The sequence below is a fragment of the Zonotrichia leucophrys genome, chromosome 2 (genome assembly GCF_028769735.1).
Source record: "Zonotrichia leucophrys gambelii isolate GWCS_2022_RI chromosome 2, RI_Zleu_2.0, whole genome shotgun sequence".
Classification (NCBI taxonomy): domain Eukaryota; kingdom Metazoa; phylum Chordata; class Aves; order Passeriformes; family Passerellidae; genus Zonotrichia; species Zonotrichia leucophrys.
The window spans coordinates 102,668,293-102,695,108 of NC_088171.1; the positions used below are offsets into that span (position 1 = coordinate 102,668,293).

At 37.3% G+C, this 26,816-nt stretch overlaps 1 protein-coding gene across 8 annotated transcripts in view; it reads right to left on the reverse strand.

The window, feature by feature from the left end:
* PTPRM (protein tyrosine phosphatase receptor type M) overlaps positions 1 to 26,816 on the reverse strand; it is a 443,102-nt gene that overhangs the window by 322,680 nt on the left and 93,606 nt on the right. For all 8 annotated transcript variants that reach the window (XM_064705880.1, XM_064705877.1, XM_064705876.1 and 5 more), the window contains exon 2: positions 20,753 to 20,875. In XM_064705880.1, coding sequence (XP_064561950.1) covers positions 20,753 to 20,875 — 123 coding nt within the window. The remainder of the gene's footprint in view (positions 1 to 20,752; positions 20,876 to 26,816) is intronic.

Below are 26,816 nucleotides of genomic sequence, written 5' to 3' on the forward strand. Positions count from 1 at the left end.
TTTTTTAACTAAAGAAGTCTGTTGAAAATTAATCCTCTTTTTACTCACTTACATAATCCTCTTGAGATACAAAGGGGTTTTTTTCATCATTTGAAATGAAAATTTTTTTTTCTTTTTAAAACTTATTTTAAAAAGAAAAAAAATTACAGTTAGGCAGCAATATTTCCCATTTCATAACACTCAAACTTGATTTTTTTTTTGTGGAGATTGTAACTCAACAGATATTGCAATATGATGAACCATTACTAGATAAATGCATCTAGGCTATTCCTACTCTTTGCTCATCATATTTGATAAGGCCTGTCATGAGACAGCAGGGAAGACTCACTAAGCTTTAACAGAATGTAAGTTAATTTCCTGAAAGAATAATTTAAGGGAGATTTTTTTATTAAACCCTAATTACTTCTACTTCATTATCACTTCAGTGGGTGGATTGGTTGATATCATTATTGTAATGGAGGTCAGTGAGAATTAATCAGCCCAGTCTTATAAATATACTGCTTCCTCTCATCTTTTTATACATCTGGCACCTTTTCATATGTTTCAGTAATAAAATTCAGAGAGGTCACACCAAGAAAGTGAAAAAGCAGTGACTGAAAAGGGTCAATGGTAGATAAGCTCTGGCTGCCTTCTTAAAATAAAAACTTCATCCAGAACTTTCTAGAGTTGTATGGTCTGACAATATTGCTAACATAAAATAATGTTCAACCTCCTTTAGGAAATAAGACTGTGTTAAAAGTGCCCTGGTTTTGTCAGAAGTCAGGGGCAAAATTTCTGTAGTATATTCTGTCAATGGATACTTCAGAAGTGACCTACAGCTTACCAAGTCTAGCTCAAGCAAGTAGACAGATATAATCTTGAACTTTCCTTTTTTCTAGAATGCTATTTTTTCCCCAGCTGAATATTTTCAAACAAGATTAATTTAAATTATAATTTATAAGCCTGTTTCACCGATTTTGAAATCCTTTCACTTGGTTAAAAAACTTCTGCCTTGATATCCTCTGAGTAAACTTTTCATCAACAATAGTCCATAATAACTACTGTTATCCAATCCTTCAGAATAAAGTGCAGAGGAGGAAACAAAGGACTAGGAAAATAATAAAATTCTATAAAAAATCTAGAGTTGAAAACTAGAGTTGCTGAAAAAAATGTTTTTAATAAAAGACGAGATTCCTATGAGAGGGTAAGTTGGTTTGGGATTGGTTTTTGTTTTATTTATTTTAGCTAATTCCCTGTGCTATTATTTCAACAACTACCGGCCTTTATTTCACACCTAAAAAAATAATCTAAGATTCTGCCTGTTTATCTGTCTAATTCTTTCTTTGAATTTCTGAAGCTTCTTGTCCTGTCACATTCTACATGGCTTCTTTTCTCCATCAATCCCTCTGGTTTCCTCCTGATCATCTCCCTGCATACCTTCCTTCTGAACAAACATTCAACAACCCAACCAGCTTTCATTATTCAGCAACATCAGTTTGGAGGGGCATTCAATATATTAACAGACCAAAGAAGTTAGTTGTTGAACCTTGCTGTTTGCTCTGCCTTGCATCCTGATACTTTAATTTTTATTAATGAGGGATACAGCTATTGTAATTTATAAAAAGATAGGTCCATCATGTACACAAGCATTTGTACTCTCTAGTTTATCTCAGGTGCCGGGAGCATTGCTACATGGTAGATGAAGCTTTTGAACTTCATTAGAAGTAAAATTCTACAAATAACAAGACATACCTGATCTAAACACACAATCAAGGTCTTAAAAGCACAGGAGGCATTCACATTCTTACATCCCTCAGTTACCTATCTACCCATTAGATGTCCTAAATTATTGTGTGAAAAGCATTCTTTAGATGTACTGATTTTAATTCCGCATTAAACAACCAAAATAGTATTTCATACCTTTAAAATATCAAAAGATTTTCTAGCACATGGAAAAACAGTGACTGAGCCAAAATATCAGCATTTCTGTTATTCTCTAGATCATTCTTTTCATTTTGTGGCATCTAAAAACATCTTTTTTTTAAAGAGTGAAACAGTAGTTCAGTCCATAAAAAAAAAAAACACAACAAGCTGAAAACACTGAAGAGTTTCAGAGAAAAAAATGTTGCTTAAGGGTTTTCATATAAATCATTGCTAGGAAATGGCTTTTTAATCAAGAATGAGGAGGAAAGTAGAAAGTATTTTATTCCCTGTAAGAACATAACACATGCCTAAATACTTAGAAACATTGTTTATACTTCAAGAGAGACCTTACATCCAGAAATAACTAAAATTCTCTAATATCTAGCTTATATCCATGGGGAGACTTAAACACTTATTTCCCTGTAGCTTGCCTTTGCTTACAAATTTGCAGCATAAAACAAAGTCATTCTAATTTTTATGATTTTTTTTTATCTGTCTAAGCTAGAACAGCAAGTGTAGATTTTCATTTTAGTTCGGGAATAAGAAGAATTGGATACTTAGCACTGTAATTACTTAACAATGACTCTGATACTTCAGTAACACAGGTAAGGAGCATTTTTGGGTTGGATGTGTCATGAAAGCTCAGCTAATATAATAACAGAGCAACATAAACATTCACTATTTTTAAAATACTCGGCATTTTAACAGAAAATTCATTGGAAATAATTTTAAACAGTCTACCAAAAGCTCTGTACTTACATAATTTTCCTTATCCTTCTGCTTTGTTTTTCCACAGCTTCACATAAACACGCTACAGATTTTAGTTCTCAAAACTGTTAAACTGATCCTAGGTAAGAATGGATTCCCAAATCATACCAGTCATCCCCAAAGATGGTGAAAAGCATTACTAGTGCCCATGAACATCTTCATGGTGACTTGGTTCCCAAAATGAAAGCCTTGGAAATGCCAAGAAAATCTCTATCTCTTCAAAAGCAACCTTCAAAACAAATCTGCATTACCTCATAATACTTAAGAATTTTTTAAAAATATACTTTGTACTTTTGGAAAGTAATATCAGAATATTATTGGTTATAAATTACTGCACAGTAAAATTAATCAGGAGAGAAACTTCCACACTTGACCATTCATAAAGTGTTCTGCCTCTGAGCAGCGGCTGAAGAGGAGTAGCTGAGGCTTTCTGAAACAAAATTCCCTGAAGAATAAAAAGGACTTTTACCAGCCTTGCACTAATATTGAGAGATACTCTACCTGGAAGTTTACTGGAGTGAAAGACAACACCACATTCTAAGCAACATCAACATCTGTCATCTTATGCAGGAATACATTTACTGCATCTGGTGCATTTTCTTGTAATCACTGAGTGCTGAGTGCAAACATCCATTATAAAAAGTTTGTACTTTACCAGTGCCTCCCTCAGTAAGGTTTTTATATTTCAATAAGCAGATTTAAGTCAGCATTGGTGTTCTGGAATGGAAAGCAATATAGGCATCTTGTTAGGAATCATAAACTATCTAAAGTGCTTCTCATTTTCATTTCACATTCTGCCACTCTTTAATTATCTCAAGTGAGTCACTTAACCTGCATAGGTCAATTAGATTGTCTGTAAATTATGCAGGACACCACATAGCCTCCTGGTTGTTATGAGGTGTTACTCGTTTCTGGAAATAAACATTTGACATTTTTGGATAAATAACACTGTAAATTTTATTACTGCCAGCTAATGAGAAATAAGCTTATGAGGGCCATGCTATGCACTGTTTGCAGTTATCTTGCATGATAAATGTTTCTCCCAAATAGTCATCAATGTCACTTTTCTCAATCCTTGCCCTGTTTTTCCTATTTACAAGCTTCTACATCACTATGCAAGAAGACAGGCAAGAAACAAGGACAGCACCTGTCAGTTCACTCAGAACTGCAACAGAAATGCGGACACTGCATCCACAAACGTGACATACAGAGTTCAATTTGTTCTGAGAAGTAAAACAAACAGCAGTTTTTTAGTCATGGTTCCCAAGTCCTTCGTTAATTTTCTTGCTTCCTGAAAAACAGAAACAAACTCCCTAAGTAGCGCTGAGTCCAAACACATAGCTGACAATGTACTGGTTTTTTTTTGACAGATATGTTGAACCAAGCCCATTGAAGCTGTTCTACGTGCTTTACCATTTCATTATTACTACCAGAAGCAGCACAGAAAGATAGTTTACTACAAATTAATAAGCAATATTTGGCATTAGCAGCCATAAAAGATACCAAGGTCATCAACTTTCACTAAGGGCATACATTTTTGATTGGTTGACTTGTAGGAAACAGCCTGTTACTAACACCTTCTTCTGGGCTTTTTCCCCTCCTTGTTTTAACTTAAACAGTAATAAACTATTTTTTAGTTTTGCTAAACAAACAGAAAAAAAGATCTCGCTGACAGAAGAAAGAAAAGGTCTTTTCTCAGGAGACATTTCTTAAATGCATAACCTTCAATAACCTTTAGCTTCTCCAGGTAAAAAATTTTATTGAAGTCAAAGGCAACTGTTTTTCTAAATGGGCAAAAAACTGTCCGAACTATTATGGATATCCAACCTCTTCCACATCAGCCAGACATGCAGAAGCTACTATGAAACATTTCAAGGCCTACCTCTGTAGCCAAAACTGCTCTTTAAGCCCTACAGAGCCATCCTGAAAGTGATTCCCACATTTATACTGTGCCTTCCTGTTTCTGTCCTATGAGGTCGCAAAATAAAACAAATTAAGGACACAAATGATGCTTTCTCTGTTGCTGGTGTCCTGGCTCAGGGCAAATTTGGGAGAGAACCCCCAAAGGAGTTGCTCTAGAAAAGCAGATTCAATTGGCCCTACCCCCAACCAGTTCAAGAAAAATACCTCCTTGGAGAAAAGTGGAAAAAACTGTCTATTACACAATAAAACCTAAACAATGTTAAACAATAAAACCTCTTACTGCTCCAAAAAGAGATGACAAACTCAGAGGGTCCCCTCCCTGGGTTGCAGCTCAGCTTACTCAATCTCTTATCTGTTCCTCTGGCGCTGGAAATGCCGCGGCCCAGGCCCGGCCTGGTGGGCCACAGGTGCGAGCTGCCAGTGTTCAGTCCAGAGCAGGTTTAAACAGGCCCAAGGAAAAGAAAAACCACAGTCCAGGGAACTTCTCTGCCTCAGCTAGACAAAACTGACTAAGCCAGAGGACAGCTCTGTCCTGCTGTCTGTCCATCTAAAGACAACACAGTCAGGAGCACGAACATGGAGGAGCGAGTGCAGTGTCTGAAAACAAACTGCACGCTTCTTCTTCCCCCCTTCACTGTTGGAACAAGTCTTAAAGGTGCAAAAATTATTATCCAGCACAAACAGAACAGACAATTGAGGATAAAAGCATCATACAGTCAACCCAGGACAATTGGGTTTTTTGTTTTTTTTTTTTTTTTACAGCTGGAGATGTGTGATGTGGTGGTGTTGGATCCCCAAAGGCACTCACAGGCCTTCCTGTTCCACCCTGTACCCTACCACCCCTTATCCTTGTTTCAGCATCATTCCCTGCCCAACAGTACTGCAGGTGTGCCTGTCTGAGGCTCTCTGGCCTTTGGCTCCTGCCCCAGCCCTCTAGTTGGACCTGGGACTTCCCCTTGGATTCCACTAGCACAGCATTATTCCTGCTCCTGCTGGTTGCATTCAGATGCTGTGGAACTGTGCCCCATCAGTGAGGGCATAGCCAGGGCCAGCCATTGCTGCTCCCTAGCAGACGTGGGAAGGTGTTGTTTAAGGTAGTATGTGGGAAACTACTGCCTGAAAACTAGGCTTCATCTTAACTAATCCACAGGAAATAATTATAATGCCTGTATTTCCTCTCCAGTTGTACAAACCCTAGTAAAAAACTGAAATCCTAAGCAACACTGATATTTAACAAATCCTGTCTGTTATGTGAGATAGCACTTACTGAAACAAAGAGCTATTGCTTCAGGTCTTCTGCAAAAGCACTTACAGCAAAGCTAAACATTTCTATCGCATTTTAATGTTTGCAGTATCATGGATAGAGGCATTTCATTAATTTCAGTGAGTAAACTTATGCAAGAAATATATCCCTACCCTGATAATGCTGATCCTTTATCTAAGTTAGGGAAAAAAAATTAGAGCACTCACAGATCTCATGCTAATGACAGACCAGGAAAAGTGACAGGGATGAACTGATAGGGTCTACCACCAACACAAAGTAAAAGCAGTATGACCTACCTATCACATTTCTTTCGAAGGATGTTTTTAAAGTACATGAAAATAGGAGGTGAATGCTTAGCATAATCGTGAAAGGCTTCTAAAAGCAGGAGCTATTCCACTCCATTTCAAAATAAAGAAAGGTAGATTCATTTGACATAAACCAGAAAGCCTCATTTCAACTTTATATTCCTTTAGTATAAAAAGAAAATACCAGAAAACACCCAAAAGAACTTCTCAGAGTTTCAGTATGCATTAGACTTGAATGAATGTTAACATACACACTCTTCCAACATCTTATTAGATATTTCATGTTTGAAATATCCCCTGCCTTCTAAATTCTGTTCCAGCAGCCACCAGTTTTGCTGACCACACAGCATGATTTACAGACTTGCCCACTCAGACCACAACATGATCTTTGTCTGCCTCCAGTACAGATTCTTCTGTTTCCCATCACAAGACTAGACAAAATTTAACTGGATGGTGTCTTGCACTAGACTTCAAGGATGACTGCTGACAGACAGTACCTACCACACGACCAGAAAAATATGTATGTATTTCTGTATTTTCTAAGCATCCTTCTCTAGACATATATTGTATCTGCTCTTTCTCCTCAGATGATTTGTATGTATATATATGTATATATGTGTACTCCCTTATATGTGTACTCCCTTAACTTCCTTCTGACTAATTTCCTACACTTAAAAACAGTTCTTTCAGTTTTCTGCATCCTTAAACAACAAAGTGGTGCTTTACACTATGATGTAGCTAATGAAAAAAAGACTAGAACTCCAAGAAGAATGTACCTTCCAGCACTAAGACTGAGCAACACTTCAGTTCCTCTCTTGACTATTGAGAAATACTGGAAAACACAGAGGGGAACTGCAGGAACCTCAAGTGCGGCAATACCAGGCTGGATCTGATGTCAGCCTATTCCAGCAGCTGGCATCTTGCCTGGGCCCAAAACAAAAAAAACCTTGGGGAGACAGTGGTTACTAACCCTAAAGCATGGTGTTCTGACACAATCTAGAAGCCATGTTAGTCTTCCCCTGTCCTCCAGAAGTCAAAAAAAACCAAAAAAGTTTTATAGAGGCAGAAAAGCTAACCCTCCCAGCCATATGGACCACACAACTTTACTATCTTGAATTTTTCCCTTTAGCTGTATGTGTGGTACCATTGAAAACCTGTTCTATAGTTAGTACACCAGTATCATTATACAATTGTTAGTATGAAAGTAGCTAGTTTATTTTTTCAAAGGTTTGGTTTACAGGAGTTTGAGACCAAGGAGATGTTAGGGCTTTTTGGTTGGGTTTTTCTTAAAGAAGCTTAGTATTCCACTCTCACTGACCAGAAGTAATACATATGTTTGAAAAGTGCTTCTGTTTGAAAACACAGAATATTAAGATATGCAGTGTCTTTCATTATAAAGAAACAAAAAACAAATGAACAAAAAAATCATTCCCCCAAAAGAACTTAAATAAAATAAGAAGCATATTCTTATTTGAGAGTCAAAGTAAAAATACAAACTACATGGAATTGCAAAGTAAAACTGTATTTCTGTAACATAAAAGAGTTTTAACTATAACCCCCCCAAATTAAGGTAACAAAACTATACAGCAGAAGCTACTCTACCTTTGTTTGCTGGCATCTTACTCCAAAAGTTCCATACCTTCTTGGTGATTTCTCATGGGTATCACCTCACAGCACTGATACCCTTCTTCCTTACGGCACAGCCAACAAACTCAAGCTCCCCTCTCACCTACCTAACCCACTCTTTTATAGCACTCATCCTCATTGGACACACTTGTGGACTATTAAGGACAGGCCTGTGGCTAATCTTTGGTGATTAGCACAGCTGCAGCTCCTCAGGGGTGAGATTGCCTTCTGCACTATCTCTACTCTCTTCCATTCTATTCCCTCACATTTGTTATTCCTGAAAAAGGATGTGAAGACAGAGGGATGAGCAGTAAGAGAGCAGGAGAGGAAAGAATGAGACAGAAAAATTATTTTATCGTGTACTCTGCATAAAAGTTCATCATTATATAGAATTACAAACTTATACTGCCAAAGTACAGTGCAGCATAATTTAGTTGTGAGCATTTGGATATATCTAGCCTAGCATAAGAAAATAAGATTCAGGTGAAGTCTGTGGAACTCATGGACATGATTAACTGGAATTCTGCTTAAGGCCACATTGGACATAATGTTGGTTTCTTTAGTCATTACTAACGATTAATATCTTGTCTAGATTTTAAGGATGCTGTCCTCACGGCTTCCATAAGAAGGTGTGATCTTATTATAATAAAACATTTCTATTAAAAAGAAATAAAATTTACTTAGAAATTCCATTTCCAGTGATGACATACATCTCTTGTAAAAGACTATAAGGATATTCGAGGCAAAATACTTTTTGACACCATAACAAAGAATGTACTGAACAAAGGAAAAGAGTAACTAAATTTTTAATTACCATGCTATAATTAACGTGTCATGTACTACCAACTATAGAACTGCAGACAAAGAATATCAAATGAGGGCAAAACTTGGTGCTATCTGCACTTAATTAGCAACCAAAAAACGGCAGAAAACTTTTATCAGTTTCTAAAGACATGCTTTTTCACAGTTTCATCTTGACATGGAAGGGACAGGTGGTATGAAGTTTCACATTAGGTATTGAAGTATTGAGGAATGCCTTGGAAAAAAGCAGGCTAATTCCACTTATCTTGAATATAAGTAATGCACCTGTGCATGCAGAAGCCAAGTGAAACCGAATCTCTTCATGTGTTAGTTTCAAAGTAAAGGCAAGCACCTTGCTCAGAATATCCTGTGGCTCAGCAGATGTATTGAAAATCAGCATGGTTATATCCAGTTGCTAGTCAGCCCTTCTGGAGTCGAAACACACACAGCCATAAATATTAATGCGTATGCTTTTCTAGATCTATCTTCAAGTGTTCCATCAAATCTTCTTCAAATGAGGAAGAACATAAAGGAGCACATTTTAATAGGCAAAGCAAAGCAAAGCTCAGGGAACTATTAGGTAAAAAGATATCCCAGAATCCTTTAGGGAATTTAGCAGTCTGCGCTTCCCTAGACTCTGCATCACTGATATGTTTAAATGCAGTACACCAACAAAGCTTTTGCTAGGAAATGAATCCATGAAAAATAACTATGCTTAGAAAAAGCACCGAGAGTTAGAGGTGGCAAAGAGAGAAATTTGGCACACAATAAACAAACATGACAGCTGATGCAAAATGTAAAGTCTGTGTGTGGCTAGAGGATTCAGCACAATTTAGAGAGGTGCTATGAAGACTTTCTGAACACAGAAATCTCATGCAAACACTGAGATTAAAACAGAAGGATGAGAGAATAAAATTCTTGTAAATAAATATATTCTTCCTGGAAGGGAGAATGGCACATGAACTGTACAGAACAGAACAAGGAAAGAATCTTGAAGTAACAAAACTCCAGAATCTCAAAGTAATAAAACTGAGTAAGTGTTTTGGCAATTAAAGTTTGCTTCTATTACAAAGATCCCTCACTTAACAACCCTAGTACAAAAATTAGAGCTTCTGTTAGGCTTCAGCCTTAGAACAATATTGAAAGATTCTTAAAAGGCAAAATAAATTTGCTTTTCACACCATCAATAAAGCAGACTACCTATTAACATACAAAATAGTGGCCTCAGGTTACATGTTTTCAGATCCTTTTCTTTTCAACATGAAGAAGATTCACCAGTGAAAGAAATTAGGCAAGCTGAGATTATACCAAAGGATTTTCCATATTCTTTATGCTATATCACATAGCATAGGCTCTATTTGACAAATACAAAAGATAAATAGCAGCATCACCGCATTACACATTTTTATTTCCATATTACAGGTGGCAAAGCAGTGTCAGTAGCTTTTCCAAAGGAGTATTTTCATTTGAATGACAGCAGTATGGCTTAATAGAGATCTAAGAGGAGCTCTTCTCAGGAACTTTAAAGGCAAATCCATTAATTGGAAACAAACCCACAAAACTTTTTATTTCTGTCAGGATAATTTCACATGTGCTTTGCTAAATATCTTTCAGTATCTCATAACAATTGTAGATTTCAGATTCCAGGAGTAAAACATTTTCATGGCAATTTCTTTATGACCCATTTGCTATTGAGTCAGAACATCACTGCAGTTTAGCAAAGCTGACCTCCACCATATCTCTAAAGGAGAATAACTTGGTAGAAAGGGATGCATTTAGTCTGAGCCATAATACTACAGAGAATGTCAGCTCAGAGTTGGAGACATTTTCAATACATTCAGGCTTGAAGAGGAGATAAGAATGATGAAACTGCAGGGGAGACTGGACCAAGTTAATTAACATAGATGTGTACCTTTAGAGAAATACTGATATCCTGCTGGTCCTGTGCAGTGGTGAAGACTACACCTAATATAAATCTGGTTTTTACATGCAGAAATACTATTAATGGACTTTATCTATCCAAGGTGCACGTTCTAATGGCTTTTTCTTTTTTCTTTTTTTTATTTAACTTTGCTTCTTTACAGACTAGCACAGAAGTTAAAATTACCTGTTTAAATGCTTTATTTTAACTTAAACATACAACTGGATGTAGACACACTAAAACACAGATAATTTAAATTCAAGAGGCACTACAATATATCCTGGCAAAATATAGCTTTTCGTTGCTGTACCTAAAATAATAATTAAATTCTTACTAATTATATAATTGTTATTACTGCTATACTAAAAAGCAGTGAAAAAATCTGCCATGCACACATAAAGCTGCTTCCATTTTGCTAGCCAAGTAAGTAAAATGCCTGAATTGAAATTGCTCCAAACAACTTTCTGCCTTCACAAATGTGCCTCACACTAAAATTAAACATGGCAAGAACACCATAGCACACGTAACACCTAAATGTGATTGCTGAAAGATGTATCACATCTTTTTATACATGGTATATCCATTTATTCCGCTGTAAAATCGGAAGCTACGGGCTGCCTTAAATTTTGCATAGCACACCGTATTCTCATGAAGGGAACCTGATGCTGTTGCTGATCAAGTCTAATCCAGAATATGACAACTTCTTTGTTTCTGACACATAATCATTTCTATAGCTGCTACACAATGAGCTTCCAAAACACAGGTAACATCTTCACCTTGTCCTGCCTGATGCTTTTTAGACTAATCAGCTCCCAGAGGCACTAGCTCAAGAGCAGGTACACAATATCCAGCTGGCTTCCCCACAACATGACCCTCACCAATTATCATCCTGTATCTTCCAAAGGTGTTTCATTTAATGTGCGGCTGCTTAATAAGGAAACCTCATAAGGAAATGCCAAGAAAAGCATCAAGCTTTATATCCCATTCCTCAGGTCCCCTACTAGCTCCTACAGAAGCACCGTTCCTTATCTGGGATACAGACAAGCCCAGAATCCTCCTCTGAAAGCCTGTCCTCTCTTTTAGTTTCTTCTTGGGACACCACCTGTAAGAAGTCATGACACCACCCTTTTAATCAGCCCTTTCCTAAGGTGTGAGAACCATCGTGTATGTGCTGTCTGCCAGCCAAACAGTAATTGCCTCTGATTCCTACTAACTAAAAACTGCTAAAATACTTTACACATAAAAGACTGGACCAGGGACCTGCTTCTCTTCACTTTCTATTTTCCTCCCAGAGCCTTCTGAAATGCCTGACAAAGGTAAATTTCTCTTCTACAGATTCATTTCTACAGCAGCCCACATGCAGAAAGAGGGCTACTGACCAACTTAGGTTCTCATCATTTCCTTGCACCTTTAAGCTACGAATGTAAAAAAGCTTCAGAAAGAAGCATCTCTGAGCTCCTCTGAGCAGTGGTCTTATCACACAGGCCTGGCATAAAAGAAATTTGCCCCTAGCAAATTTCCATTGCCTTCCTTTCTTTTGTAGCTCTCAACATATAAGTAAGGGAATACATTAAGGATCATCCCATTGTTGCTGTGTCTTTGATCTGTTTCTTGAGTAACTGCAGGAGAGAGCCATGCTGGGAAGAACAACACCTGAGCTGCACATGCATCAGGCACTGGGAGAGCCCCCCTGCAGGACACTGGGACTCACACGGTGCTCCAGCAGAAACCAGAATGACACAAGAGTTGACTGTGACATCTAGAACAGGAAAAGCCTGTAAGAGTACGGGGGAATCGGGAAATCAAATTTGGCAGAAGGATGTTCCTCCCCTCTAAGTCATGGGGAAAAGTGAAATGGTAAAAATTTAAACAGACATATTTGAACTTAATGCAAAATCTCAGTACATAGATCTACTGGTGAGAAAAGTACATCTGCGGCTTCCATGTTCTAACATGAATACATGTATATTGAGAAGTGTTTTTAAAATCTGTTACACATGAGAAGCACAGAACTGTGATCAATTGCCTGCAATTATCACAAATATTTGATGTTATTAGCTGCTGCAACATTATGACTTGGATAATTACCTGCACCTGCTTTCTCATTAAATGACTGTGTACATCATTACATTTTCAATGAGGTCCAGACAGCTTTTTTTTTTTTTTTAAATTTTTTTTTTTGCTACTGAAAAGCAGTTGATTGGAAATGTGACTTCAAGAGAGAAAAAGCATTATGTCAGCTGGTGAGGGAAATAAGTATATTGCTTTAACACTGAGAAAAAAAGTACTGAGCTCTTTAATTCAGTTCATGAAGTTCATGTAATTGCTTCTTCCCTGGCTCTTGCGTTCTGCAAATGACTATGAAGGATTAAGACTTTGTCTGAAATTCTAGGAAATCAAATAGCTTCAGATAGCAGAAGACTTACATATAAAATAAAAACCAATCCATACATTCTGCACTAACCAATCTCTGCTGCCACATTTCCCACATGACAAACACCCACATGAATTTCCTCAACTTGGGAGCAGAAGTGTAGACATCTGGGAGCACTTGAAGCCACATGCAGCATTTAACAACCTCTGCCTCAATCAGTGACCTTTTGGCCCCTCCTATTAGTCACAACCAGACCCGCTAACAACACACTATCAGTCTCAATGCCTGCCAACAAATTAAGTGCTGCCAAAGGGTATGAAAAATCTCCCATAAATCTAATTGAAACAAGAAATTCCTCTTACATTTCTGAAAAAAAAAACCTTAAAAAAATATTCCCTAAAAATTTGTAACTGTAATTTACTGTCCTAAAGAGGAATCATGGAGTCTCCAGCTCACTGGAATTTTCACTATGCCTATGACTATGATCTTGTCATATAGAAGAACTGTTTTAAAAGATAAACTACTAACTCGTATAACAACTGACTTAGGCCCTGAAATTGAGGCAGTCACGTTCCACACTTTAAAGCCTGCAGATGCAAGGAAAGGTTTTGATCCACTCTTTATTAGTTTCTAAAGGGCAGGATGGATGAGAAGAAATCTAACAGGATAAGCATGAGACTGAAAGAAAAGCCCTGAAGACTGCAAGAAATTAAGAGGCTTTTTTTCCAGTAGATTAATTACTAACCAAGAAAAAGCTTATTTAGGACTATTCTGATTATTCTGCTTTCTCTTGATCTTGCAATGCAGTGAGTGCAGCTCCTACAGGAGCATCTTCAGACTTGTTGTTTATTCATGGGCTTTTTACTGACCACAGCTTTGCTCGAACTGGTAAAGTATTTTCATTCCTCAACAGAAGAAAATAGCCAGGCAAACAAGTACAAAAATTGTATTGGTACTTTATACAAGTCTGCTAAAACTGGAGCAGAAACTGCAGTGGTTTCAGTAAGACACCATGGCAGAGTGCAGTAACATGCCCTCAGCACAGAGTCCCTAGGGAACCCTAGACTGAAGCATGTGCTATTTGGTTTATATTAGCACAGCCTCAAACTACCGAGATTAAAGTGTCCTGAGGTTCATCTGCATGTCTTGGGTATATCCCCAGGAAAGAGAATTCTCCACGAGGTCTTCTTCAAACCAAGAGCCCTTACCAGAAGTAACCTCATTCTTCTTTTCCAGACAATATTCCACTTCAAAAATGCCAGTTCACCACACCCCAAGGTATTCTAAAAAAGTATGTTTTTACAGGCTTTACAACATGAGCACTTAGTCTCTCTCCTGTTGGGATTCTCTTACTTTAAATTCCTCTCTCCTGCTGGAATACTCCTACTTCATCTGAATGAACTCATCATGAGGAGTCCAGGAAGGAAAAACAAACACAGAAACAAAACCCTAGTTATTCAGAGTACTTGTATTTCAAATTTAGCAGGGAAATATAAAACTAGATTCTGATGCACTTAACCAGCAGGATAGTGTCTGGCACTATGGGTGGAAGACAGGGAGGGAGACTGGGTTTCTGATGTGTAACAAAAAAGAACTTTCTTATCTCCAAAGTTTTTGCTGTCAAGAAATCTATTTCAAACCCAGCTCCAGTGTGTAGCTTATTATGTTAGCTGCTTCTCAGCATATATGATGGCAGATGTTAGATATAACCTCAGCAGGAAACATGTAATCACAGCAAGGTAAATGAATTAGGTTAGAGGGCTTTCTTAGCACTCTGTGGCCCTACATGGTGCTACTCAGAATTACCCTCAGCAGTAAACTTTATCTTCCAGGTTGCTTTGAGAATACTCTGGTTTAACGAGAAGTGACTTCCCAGATCTTTCAAGTAGTTTCTGTCTTCTACAGAAGAGGAGAGTTCCTCAAACATTAAAAATGCTATAATTTATTATATCGTCCTATTTCAGTCAAACATCTTGAACAAATCTTTATCAGGTAACTGGTGCTTTTAATAGCTTTTAATATAGTGTCTCCCACTTACTTCCGTGACTTGGAGTATGTTCTGCAATTTTGCACTCAAATATGAGATGGCTGACAGAATGCATAAGAAAACAAGAAAACTGCTGTCCTGAAGTTACAGATATGAACACTGCAGAAAGCATGTTACTTCAAATGAAAATCTGCAAATCAGACATCTACGTTAGGCATTATTACTTCATAAATCACACTGTTCATATTCAAAATAATTTGCTCTAAAATGTGCAAACTAGAAGTCATATATGAGAATATATACAACACAGGGTGAAGTATAACACTAGCATTTATTTTCTGAAAGCTTAAGCATGCAGGCAAAATACACTTTAATAATTTGCCTACTTCACCTACTAAGCAACCTAGGAACATTGTCCATCAGTGATTCAGAAAGAGGGATTTTGATGCTGATTAATATACTTCCCCTTGCAAGAATGATAGATGCTCAATATTTGAAACCCAGAATTTGTGCCAGGTGCTGAAATCTGTAAGTCAGGTCAGAAGTTACAAAAACGATCCATACAATAAGCAATACCTCAGACATGGCTGGTGGCATCTTTCTTGTTGTTGAGCAGACCTGTTAAGCACACCACTCAGTAAGTTTTTAGGTGAGTTTTTGAAGAAGCCAACCCCTCCAGTGCTGGCACGGTAGCCATGGCAGCACAGAGCTGCCCTGGCTCCCTGCTCAGGTGGTTTGCTCTGTGTGACCTCCATGTTGCTCTGTATTAGCAGCAACTGGTGTTAACTTGCACAGTTAATTGGAAGCTGGAGCTGCTTGCCAAAAGGCATGTCCTTAATGGCTGCAGCTATTACCTGGGTGTGCAATGAAATAACATGCTGCTGTTCCAGGTCTAGAAAATTCTATGAAAAAATTTAACTTTAACACAGTGAGCAAGCTGCAACTCCCACACCTTGACAGTACTTTATATTATCCCTAGATGGAATTCAAATGAATTAAAAATGCAGCTATTTAAAGTAATATGGAAGAAATGGGACTAAGTAAGAAATGTATTTCATTTTTTTCAATATGAATGCAAACAGAAGTATCCCTGCTAATATACAACAAAAATCCAATTCAGTGCTAAAATGTGCTTAATGATAAAGTACAATATCAAAGAACGATAATTTTACATGATAAAACATTGCAGTTGACTTGAACTCACACTTGCAGACTGATCACTTTATCTGTCTTTTAAAATGGATCACAACTCTTCTATGCACAATTAAACAACAATGTACATTTTTCACACAACTACTTCACATTCCATAATAATAAACACTCCTCTGAATCACTGCCTTGTTTATAGAATATCTGCTATCTCTGCATGTCTGGTTACTAGGTATCAAAAGGCCATTTTAAACAATAATATAAGCATTATAAGCATTTTCTGCAGACACTGCATAGGCATTAAGCAACAGTACATATTCAGAATACAAATAGACATAGTGGGCCATTCAAAATATCACATATAGCCATGAAAATCATGTTATCACCTCAAATAGCACAAACAGAATTCTCATCCTGGCTTTGACCAGCACTGTATTAAACAAAGAAAGCTTCATTACAGGAAGCATCTTTTCAACACAGTGAATGGCAGCCTGTGAAGATTTGATTTATATTTGGGTTTGAACTGTTTTAAAATGAATGAAAGGCTGATGCCAGTGACTTGTTGCAAATGCAGTGACATCCCCTCAGAGACATCAAACCAACCACTGCATCAAATAAAAATGATACTACTGTCCTTTAGAAATCAGCTGGAACTGGGACACACTACAGAAAGATTTTACACAACTGAACACAGTGTTTCATAAAAAAATACATGGACACAAACAGAAATTATATCCAGTAAATGACAAATCACAGAAGACTCCTGACAGTATTTCTATTCCTCAGAGTAAAATCCTAATAGCATCACTGTCAGTGATGACTTACTGTAGCAGTATCTGAACTAACAACGCACTCAAGCATCACAAAAAAAACCCCAAACAACCTCTTTCCTTGAGACACAGTCCTTCAGGAACATCCTGCTCCAGGGACCCCACAGGTCCTGCGATAAAATTTGCCCCTGTGTGGACTCCTCTGCAAGGGCTGCAGCTTCATTTAGGAAATCCCCACCTTTTCCTGGTGTGGGCTGCAGGTGGATCTCTGCTCCACCATGGACCCCCGTGGGCTGCAGGGGCACAGCCGCCTCACCGTGGGCTGCAGGGGAATCTCAGCTCCACTGCCTGGAGCAGCTCCTCCTTCGGCACTGATGGGGATGTCTGCAGGGCTGTTTCTCTCACATACTCTCACTTCTCTCTCTGACAGCTGCTGCCCAGTGGCTTCCACCCTTTCCTAAACATTCTATCCCAGAGGTGCACCAGGAGCTCAGCTGTGCCCAGTGCTGGGTCCAGCAGCTGTGCCCAGATGTGTCCAACACAGGCCATTCCCTGACCTCCTCTCACAGAGCCCGCTCCTGCAGCTCACACCTTGCCAACAGAGTAATCTACTGTTTGGGCATATTCTTCTGAAGACATTTTTATTGGGCTACAGCTAGAGGGCTCACAGTTGGCTGTAACTGTAGATCTGTATTTCATAAACACATTAATATCAAACTGCTGTAACTGTTCCATAGGATAATGCGAGATGGCATTAATAATGACTAAGTGTTTCTGTAATTACAGCTGTGAACACTATTTTAAGCATACATTCTTGGAACAGAAAGACAAGGAGAAGACCGGCTGAGAAATGGGAAGAGCTGCTCTTCCAAACAGCATTTACTCTGTCTGATTCACAGGACACTTAAAACAAAAGAGCAGTGGATTAACAACATGCATTTAATTCATTCAAATATATACAGAAATTCATACATCTCCTTACTTTTTTGGTCTTTTAAACACAATTTCAGATTAATACTGACTCATTAAAAGCCACGCTCATATTTATCAAAGAAATGAGAACACTAGCACCCTACTAACTGTAGCGGTATCTTCCTATTTCTGTGCTACTGCAACAATCCAGGAGAGGTTGAAGCCCACTGTAAGAAACACTCTTGCGATTTTTTCATTATTACCTTTGATACAGTTTAGTAGTTTTCATCTAAAACAAGATCTCAAATATTCAAAAACATGTAAACTGTGTGTACATTAAAGTGTGCACACATATGCATAAATATTAGATGACATTTCTCTGTCCCACTGAAATAACATATCAAGCCAAAGTATTTATCTATCTGAAGTGCAGCTATGCTCTCAGCACTCTCATGTGGATTAAAAGAAATCAAACCCCGTAACTTGTGTGCTTCCCCCTGACTGCCACGAAATTATAAAAAAATTATATATCGACATCAGCTCACTCACTGGAGCATGCTGCCTGAAATTAGAAATGTTATGTGCATTAATTTTTTCTTCTGACAAGGGAGTACAGAACTGAGAGTTCTTGTCTCAGTCTAGTATTACAACATTGTTGCGTAAAGCATTTTGCTTTCAAGCCAAGAATTCCCCACAAACCATTAATTTAAGATGTTCTATTCATTATCATCTGAAGTTATTTCTTCCTAAAAATGTAGCTCAGAAACTGCTGACAAACTACTTGAAATCATTTTTTAAGTGTATCACATAACCCTCTGGCTAAGGCTAACTGAAAACTAATTAAAATCATTAAGATGATGATTTGAACAAGAACAAGAAGAAACTGTCTAGATGAAATTATGAGGAAAAATTAGATACCACTTGACTAAATCGTGCCGTTAGACACAGTGCTTTTCATTTGCAAAAAATGTGCATTTCTTTCCCTCTCAAAGGGGTTTTTGACCTTTTAAGGCACCAATATCCTCAACCCTCCTCAGACTAACTCGTTCGTCTTCTGACCCAATGCTCCAAAAGAATATTTTTCTTCCTTTATGGGCAGAAATAAAACTCCCTAAACTGTAAATAGAATTTGTTACCAAATTAAATAGATTTTTATTAGATCACCAGAACATTATTTCAGACTTCTGATAAAAAAAGCAAGAAGACAAATAAAAAACAAGTTGTATGACATCTGATAAATAAAATGACAAGTATCATTTTCCTTCTATAAACATGCCAGTCCCTAGTCTAGAATCCTGCTACTGAGAAAAAAAAACAAAAAAATCTTCAAGCCTGTGGTCATCAGAGAATAGAACATAGATTCAAATCTCTTCTATCTGCCAAGAAGACTGAACATCACATACCAGCAATTGCTTTCACAAATCCAAGTGAGGAGAGTAATGAATGAAATTTGGAATAGGAAGAGAATTCCAGTGGTGTGACTGAAAAAAAGAATGCATATCTTGTACCACGAGCCAAGATGGCTGATAAACTATGTCTGTTGTCTCCAACTTGAGCAACAGTATCAAGCACTAATGAAATAGTTCAGAAAATGTTTAGCAGTATATGCCAAGACCACTGGGTGAACGCCAGTTTAAAAAGGAATTTGAAAGAGCATCCTTTATCTAGGTTGATGAACTCAATCTAGCATGATGATCCAAATGCCAGAACTTAGATAAACTGAACATCTATCTTGAATTTGGGAGTCCTGCATTTGCCAGAGGATACAAAGTGTAAAAGGTACTTCAGCCATGAACCTTAGAAAAGATGTCATCCACAACTCAGGGCGACACTGGAAAATCTAGAGTGAAGAACACTGAAAGCCTTTTTTTTACAAGTGAATGATATCTAAGCCTGATTGTGCATATCATACATCAGCACATTTATTGCTACACTAAGGATGAGTGCCTATGTTCAGGTTTTGTTTATACTGTCACTTCTAAAGATTCACTTGTCTATTTCCTAACTCCCTTACTCAAAAATGAGGGAGGAACACTTTCTTGAGAACAACAACTTTGGAAAAGATTTTATATAAACACATTTATATAAAATAAGTACATTATGGGTCCTTTAAAGACCTCACTGAAAGGGATGTGAAATACTGGGACATTCATTCTGCAGTGCTTTTAAGTGTTATGGATATATTTATACTGAGTTATGAGACTAATTCAGAAGAAATTCCACAATGCTACAACCAGTGATTTTATCTAGTGGTCTTTTGGTTTTGCAAAAAGGTGAAAATAGCCACTTGAGGCTCAGTCTATAAAAGGCAAAGCAGATGCTGAGCTGGGCTGCAGGCAATAATATCCCATGAAATGGAGATCAGCATATGGGGGGAACTCTTAACATGCCTAGCTAAAAACTAGAGAAAAGAACACCTGGTTAATTTTAGGCTAGTGAACAGTTTAAAACCAGTGGGCAAGTTTTACATATTTCTGTGGGTGAAGTACTAAGGCAATGACTCTTATTACTAGAGTGAGTTTGTAGTTCAGCAGAATGCACAGGTGGCTGCTACAGAACAAGGTCCAACTCCATGCAGTGCAAAAAATACATTAAATAAGAGTATCACAACCATCTTTTAAAATCAGTGAGCATAATATTGAGATCTTTGTTTTGGGATACCTTTGCTTTTTCACTCACCTCTTCTTCTCTCTCGATCTTTTTATAAGATATTTTGATTATTATATCTTTCAAGGAAAATAAGTCAGTCTTCCTTTTCTCTCTTACTAAGTCCTGTCTGCATGTTTCTAGTACTACTTCAGATTCATTTTCATGTCACCCTTCTGTTTTCTTTTGGCCTTCCCCAACAACATCAAGTTTCTATTTCTTCTTTCAAACCTTTATACTCCCCACACAACAAAGCCAAACCTTTGACTTGCAAAATATCCCTCACAGAAATCACCTGGAAAATCTGAGTATTCCACTTAACCAGACTCAGACTAAGCAGTACTGCTAATAAACACTGGACAAACACATAATTGAAGAGAAAAAAAGCAAAATAAGAGACGAACCCGATGGCATCCCTTGACCCGAGGACGGCTTCACCGGCGCGTTCACCTGATCCCAGTTGAGATCATCATCATCCGACTGGCTGTAGCCACAGGAACTCAGAGGCTCATCAAAAGTGCAGCACCCTTTAAAGAAACACAAAGGTAAAAATTAAGGCAAGCAGGTAACAGATTATGAGTCTCCAATTAACAACTGCAACTTCACTCAATGCAGGCTGTGACATTTTTAAAGATCTTTTAATACAAATTATTTCTATTTACTAATCTTCACTTTCTGAGAGGGCATAAAATTTCTTCTCATGAAAACAAAATCCTAAGGGTAAAAAAGAGCAAATTTAGAACTGCAGACAAAGTTTCTCTTAAGATCCAATCACCAAGTATCAAAAGCAAAATAGCAAAGTAGTAGCAGTAAAAATCAGAATATTAAAAGACTGCAGGATTAACATTCTTCAGGGAAAAAAAATACTCCATGCCCATGGCCCTACACTTTAGAAGAAAACTCTAAGGGTGGGAACACCAGCTTTCATTCCTCTGTCTTGGTTTCCAAGTAAGGGAAAACCCAGGAGCTCCCAGGGGTGCTGCACTGTGAACAGGTACCAGCATGGCTTTTTGTGGGATGGGGGCCTCTGGCACAACATAGCACATCTACCTCAAAATCTCAATCTATGCTCAGTCTCACAATCTCTGAAAGAAAACAGTATTATTTCCTCTTTTTTTCTCACTCTCTTCTAAGTAAATTAGAAATCAGTAACAGGGTATAAAAGATCACAATCCCTCAAGGTGAGGTAGGGAATAAATTAATGTCCCAAATATAGAAGAATGGAGTTTAACATTATCCACAAGAAAATGGAAAAGCCTTACTTTTTTCCTGTGGTACAGAGGAAACTTCAGTTTTTTTATACTGTTATCATCTAACAGGAGACTAACACAGGGTTACAAAATTCTGTTTTATTTGATGTTTCACTCCAGTGAAGAATGACATCTTTCCTATTTTGGAAAATAAATATCACTCTAGTCAGAGATATTTCTGTCCATATTAAAGGAAATTCTCCAGCTGTTCAAACAAAACTAAACTTTAGGGCTATTCATCATCTTTGCTATCTGTCCAAAGGCACAGTAGGCTTAGCCTTGCCAAGTCGTATTAAAACAGGAAACAGACAAAATCTAGCTTAAAAATTACTTTTAAAATCTGAATTTTCCTAAAGCACTATTAATGGCATTACAGAACACCATATTGTCCCATTTTCACTAGGATGGAATTAATTTCTTCCCAGGGCTTAAAACCATGACACTTATTAAAAAGTAGAAGACAAAATTCCATTACACCTGACAAATACCACCCAACTAAAGCCCAGCCTTCTTAATAATTAGTGCAAGTGTATATTTGAGATTCATAGCAAGAACTTTGCAAGCATATAATCTTCAGCAGGAATTTTTTATATGCAATCACTGAGAAATTTAATTTTTTTCTTCTCTTTATCATGAGAATATTACATTGGCCATTACAGACATACCATGTTTGCCCTGCCCTCAAATACATGTCATCCTGTACTAGAACTAGACTCTGTTCTAAAATATCCTTCTATAAAAAGTCTCCAACACAATTAAGTGTATGAGGGGAATCGATGCATCTGGAAACTGCTTTTTTCTGTACAAATTTAAGTGCAAAAGATTAAATTAGATAATCCAATGGGAACAGAAAACCCATTAAAAAACTCACAACTCCACATTCCAACATTTTGCCTCAATGTTAACAAGAGATATAAACTCTCTCTCTCTCTCTCTCTCCTGAAGTCAAAAAAATTCAGAAATACATGAGATTTTTTATAGAGTATATTAAATAACATCTGCAACATTTCCAGAGGGAATGCTTAGAAATTTAGGCAGTCATTTACACATTTTTTCTAGTACTTGAATTACTTGCATAAATATTACTTCAAACTTCATAAAATATACCACAAGCTAAGTTTCAGACATACAAGTTGAGCACCAACTTTAACAGATATATTCATTTATTTTTATAAAAATAAAAAAGAAAAGTAGTTTCCTTGCCAAAGTACTGCTAATGATAATAGGACATAAACTTAAACACCAAGTTGTGCAGTCTGTAGTCAAGTTTGGCAAAAAATATATACCCAAATGGAAGTTGGCATGAATCAGGGTTTACAATTCAAACCAGGACCAACGAATATATGCAATAGCTCCCACACTTTATTACATCAAACATATCTCTAGTGATAAGAGGACAAAATAGTATAAAGTGGTTTTTTTCCTCAAATCCAGAAGCCCAGCCAAGCAATGCAAAATATCCAATACTGGGGAAAAGGCAAGATTTGTGATTATAGATGGTTAATAAAGCTTTCTACCATTCTCATGAATTAGGAAGATGTCAGAAATGTGGATAAATAGAATGACATTTCTATTTGTCTAGACCATTTGCCTCTCAACACAGGATCCTTTCTCACTGCTTGTTTTTCTTCATTTCTCTTGCAAGTCAATTGCTAAATCACACTCTCAGTATTTCTTTTTCCATCTTTGCCATTTACATCCTTTGTTGTATTGCAATTACTATAACTTCATCAAAATGGGTATCAAATCTTCATGTCTGCTAGAGGAAGAGTTTTAAAGAAACTTCTGAACTCCTTTGATTCCTAAGCGCCTTCCACCCCCAACCAAAAAAGGAAGTTCACAAGTATCATTAGGTGTAATCAAGCTCTACAGTCACCTATCCAGAGAACTGACCAGCATACATTAGACCTTTAATAGCACAGATGTCAAGCCATGTTTCTTTCGACAGTGAGACACTGAGGATAAAGATGAATACTAATAAAGGCTTTGCACAGCCATGAGTTTTTGCGAAGTCTTTTGCAGATTAAAATAGCATACATGGCATATATAGGTGCTGGACATAAAGGCAAGCCTGTAACACAGAACATCTTAGTAGAAGAAAACAAACAACAAAAAACCAGTTAAGCCAAATCAGCCAAAAAAACAATTACTGTAAATTAAGAGCCATCAAAGATCCTAGTGACTTACAACCAACTCCTGGAAGCTCTGCCCCTTACATTTGACCATACTACAAGTTCTTTAGAAATGGGTCATTAACTTTTGAGAAACACCCACATTTGCCTCTGCTGAAGTCCTCCTGGCTGCAACTGCACTGCTTTGTCTGTTTTCTAGTCATGCTTCTTGCTGTACAAGGTTTCCAGCTCTTGAAATGGACCCATGGTATCAACAAGGACTGGTAAAATCTGAGCAATTATCAGGTCTTTAGTGTCTCATCACTGAGCTGTTTTGAAACACAAACCACTGCCAAGACAGGCCACAGTTTATAATTCACTAGCTCACTTGAGAAATCTGCTCAGTTTTTGCTACTAGAATTGATAATAATAGTCAAAATACATATTGGCTGTTACACAGTTTAATCAAGCAAAGCAATTTCCCTGCCTGTTATACTGACATCACAGTTTGGATGGCCAAACTGTATTTTAAAGGATGAACTCTATGATGACTAAAATATTTATAAGTAAAACAGAAGATACATATCCCATTAAGATTCTTTGGCTTGTGCTGCATTTTACAGATATTTTTGGATTCCCAAGAGGAACTGAATTGACAAATGCACAAGATGCAACACAGTCTATTACAGCCTATGGTTCTTTCAACTGCAATTATCCATTTAACCATCATGAACCCAGTTCAATATAACTATGCCATTGTCTGAATGTGGTCCTTTTTGAATGGTTCCATTTTAGCTGGCTAAATTACTTCAGATCTTGAAAATTTTATGAGCTTAAACAAGGAATATAATTTAAGATGAAAGCAACCAATTAAAGTAAAAGGGATAAAGAATGCACTATATTTTTCCTAATTTGAATAAATCTTTATTCAAACTATTTTGTGTTTTACAGACTCTTGACATCTGTTAGGAAGCATTCTTAAAGAATACCTCAGCAAACAGTAGGATACTGCAAATCCTTTAAGTGACAAAAAGTAACATAGGAAAAATATCTCAAATTAAGCCGGGCACTGCTTTATTTCTGTTTATTTGATATATTTCAGGAATCTCAGATCAATATGTACTTTCCATCAAAAATTTGCTGCCAAGTGTACAAGTGCTAAAATTAGTAAAATTCTTATGAGTGTCAGTGCTAGCACAAGAAGAGAACATAAGTGCATACCAGAACTGATGCAATGGCCCTGCTTTGGGGTAAAATCAATTTTTTCTTTGCAGCAAAGCCCTGAGGCTTCTGATCTGCCATAGTACCATGAATTCTGCTGCAGAATACATGCACTCAGAAGATAAGTTTCCTGAATACCCCCTTTTCCTAGTATTCTCCTTCATCTCATTTAAAAAGTATTCTGAATTCTGCTGTCTGTGTTATTTTTGGTTTCATACTGGAAATGGGGTAATGATGATTAACTCTTAAGTGCAATGTAGCTATACTTTGAAATAAAAATTAAAATGCTGATATCTGATCTGAAAGCTGGGACGCCAACATCACATTTACTATCAGAAACCTTGGATATTGCACGGAAAGATTAACCTATTATTAGGTAATTTATCTTCCCTTTCTGTCTACAACAAAGAAGCAGCCTCTGCCCAAACCAGCACACAGCACTCCTCAGCCAACTGCATTCCCTCCTGTCCTCATGAGCATGCCTGCACCCAAGAGCAATGGACCAATCGCATCACCAGGACAACATAAAAAGGCAAATGAAAACTGAAATTACTGAAAAACCATGACAAACTACAGTTGTTAAGATTGTGAATGAGTCAGTTATCCTCAAGGGCTACTGCTCAGGACAATCATCCTATCTAGACACTCTCATGACAATAGAAAGTGATCTGAGAAACACAGCATTAGCAAAATGGGATCCTGTGCCTCCAAGCTGACAAACCATCCCATCAGAGAATAACCAATTTCTCCTTTGGGAGAAGATAAGGAGTAATAAAGAGGAAAATAAGCCATTCTCAATTATAAACTCACTAACAGAGAAAGCAACCGTGGGAATAAATGTACAATTTTTAACATAAAAAAACCTGAACTTCTACCTGTAAACCTGTACCACAGGTCTGGTCTGCTGTATAATTTTTACTATAGATGGGGTGATGTCAGAAATTGCCTAGTTCAAAACCATTTGCTTCTCTGAAATCAATAAATAGTTAAGCCAATGAAGGTTCATGTAAACTAACTTCAGCTAGGTAAATGGATGGTTTAAAGAACTTATTAGAAACTGAGCATAGTGGTCTGCTGGATTCTACTTTGTGTGTAGATTCTCAGCAAAAATAAAGCTCTACCTGCCCTTTCAAAGGTGTTACAGTATTACATGTTGAAGGGGCTTTCCAGACATGCTAGCTCAGAGATAGCCAGTAAAATAAACTCTTCTCTGTGTGCCTCCAAAGGACACACAGAAATGCAATGTGTCTGCAGTGACATACATGCACCAAAAATTCTTATCCAGGCTTTACAAGTGAGCTTTCAACAGTGGGTAGTCTGTTTTAAAACGGAACATTTATTTTCTCTCAAAATATGCCAAGGTTTATTTTTTTTCCTACCAAAGGCAATGTTCAGAGCTCTAAAATAATTCTGTAATCTATATTACTGGTCAGGGAGCCTGAAAATCCATGTGCTGCATAAAGTTGATCTCATTTAAAGCAGTATCTACCTTCTGTCAAGTCTACATATGCATAGGAGTGAGAGAGAAGAGCAAAAGGAAACAGACTGTACAATTAGAGACCTTTTCTGATTGTGGCTGTGCTCAGAATGGGGTTTGAAAAAGGCAGAGAAAATATAAGAATTGTCTAGGATAATCTCATGAGCCAGAGCAAAGATCATGAGGTAGAAGTATGTATTTAGGAACTAAGAAAGTCTGATATTAATTCTGTCCCTAAGGGAGAAAAACAGACAAAAAAACCATAAAACTCTGCTAAGACTTGTGGAGAAGGTGTACAAGAATGCTAGATAATTCCAAATTTATGGACACAATTCCAGCAGTATCACAGGTGACGATATGAAGGCATCCAAAAAACCAAAATTCAGATAAACACTTAAAGCTGTTATTT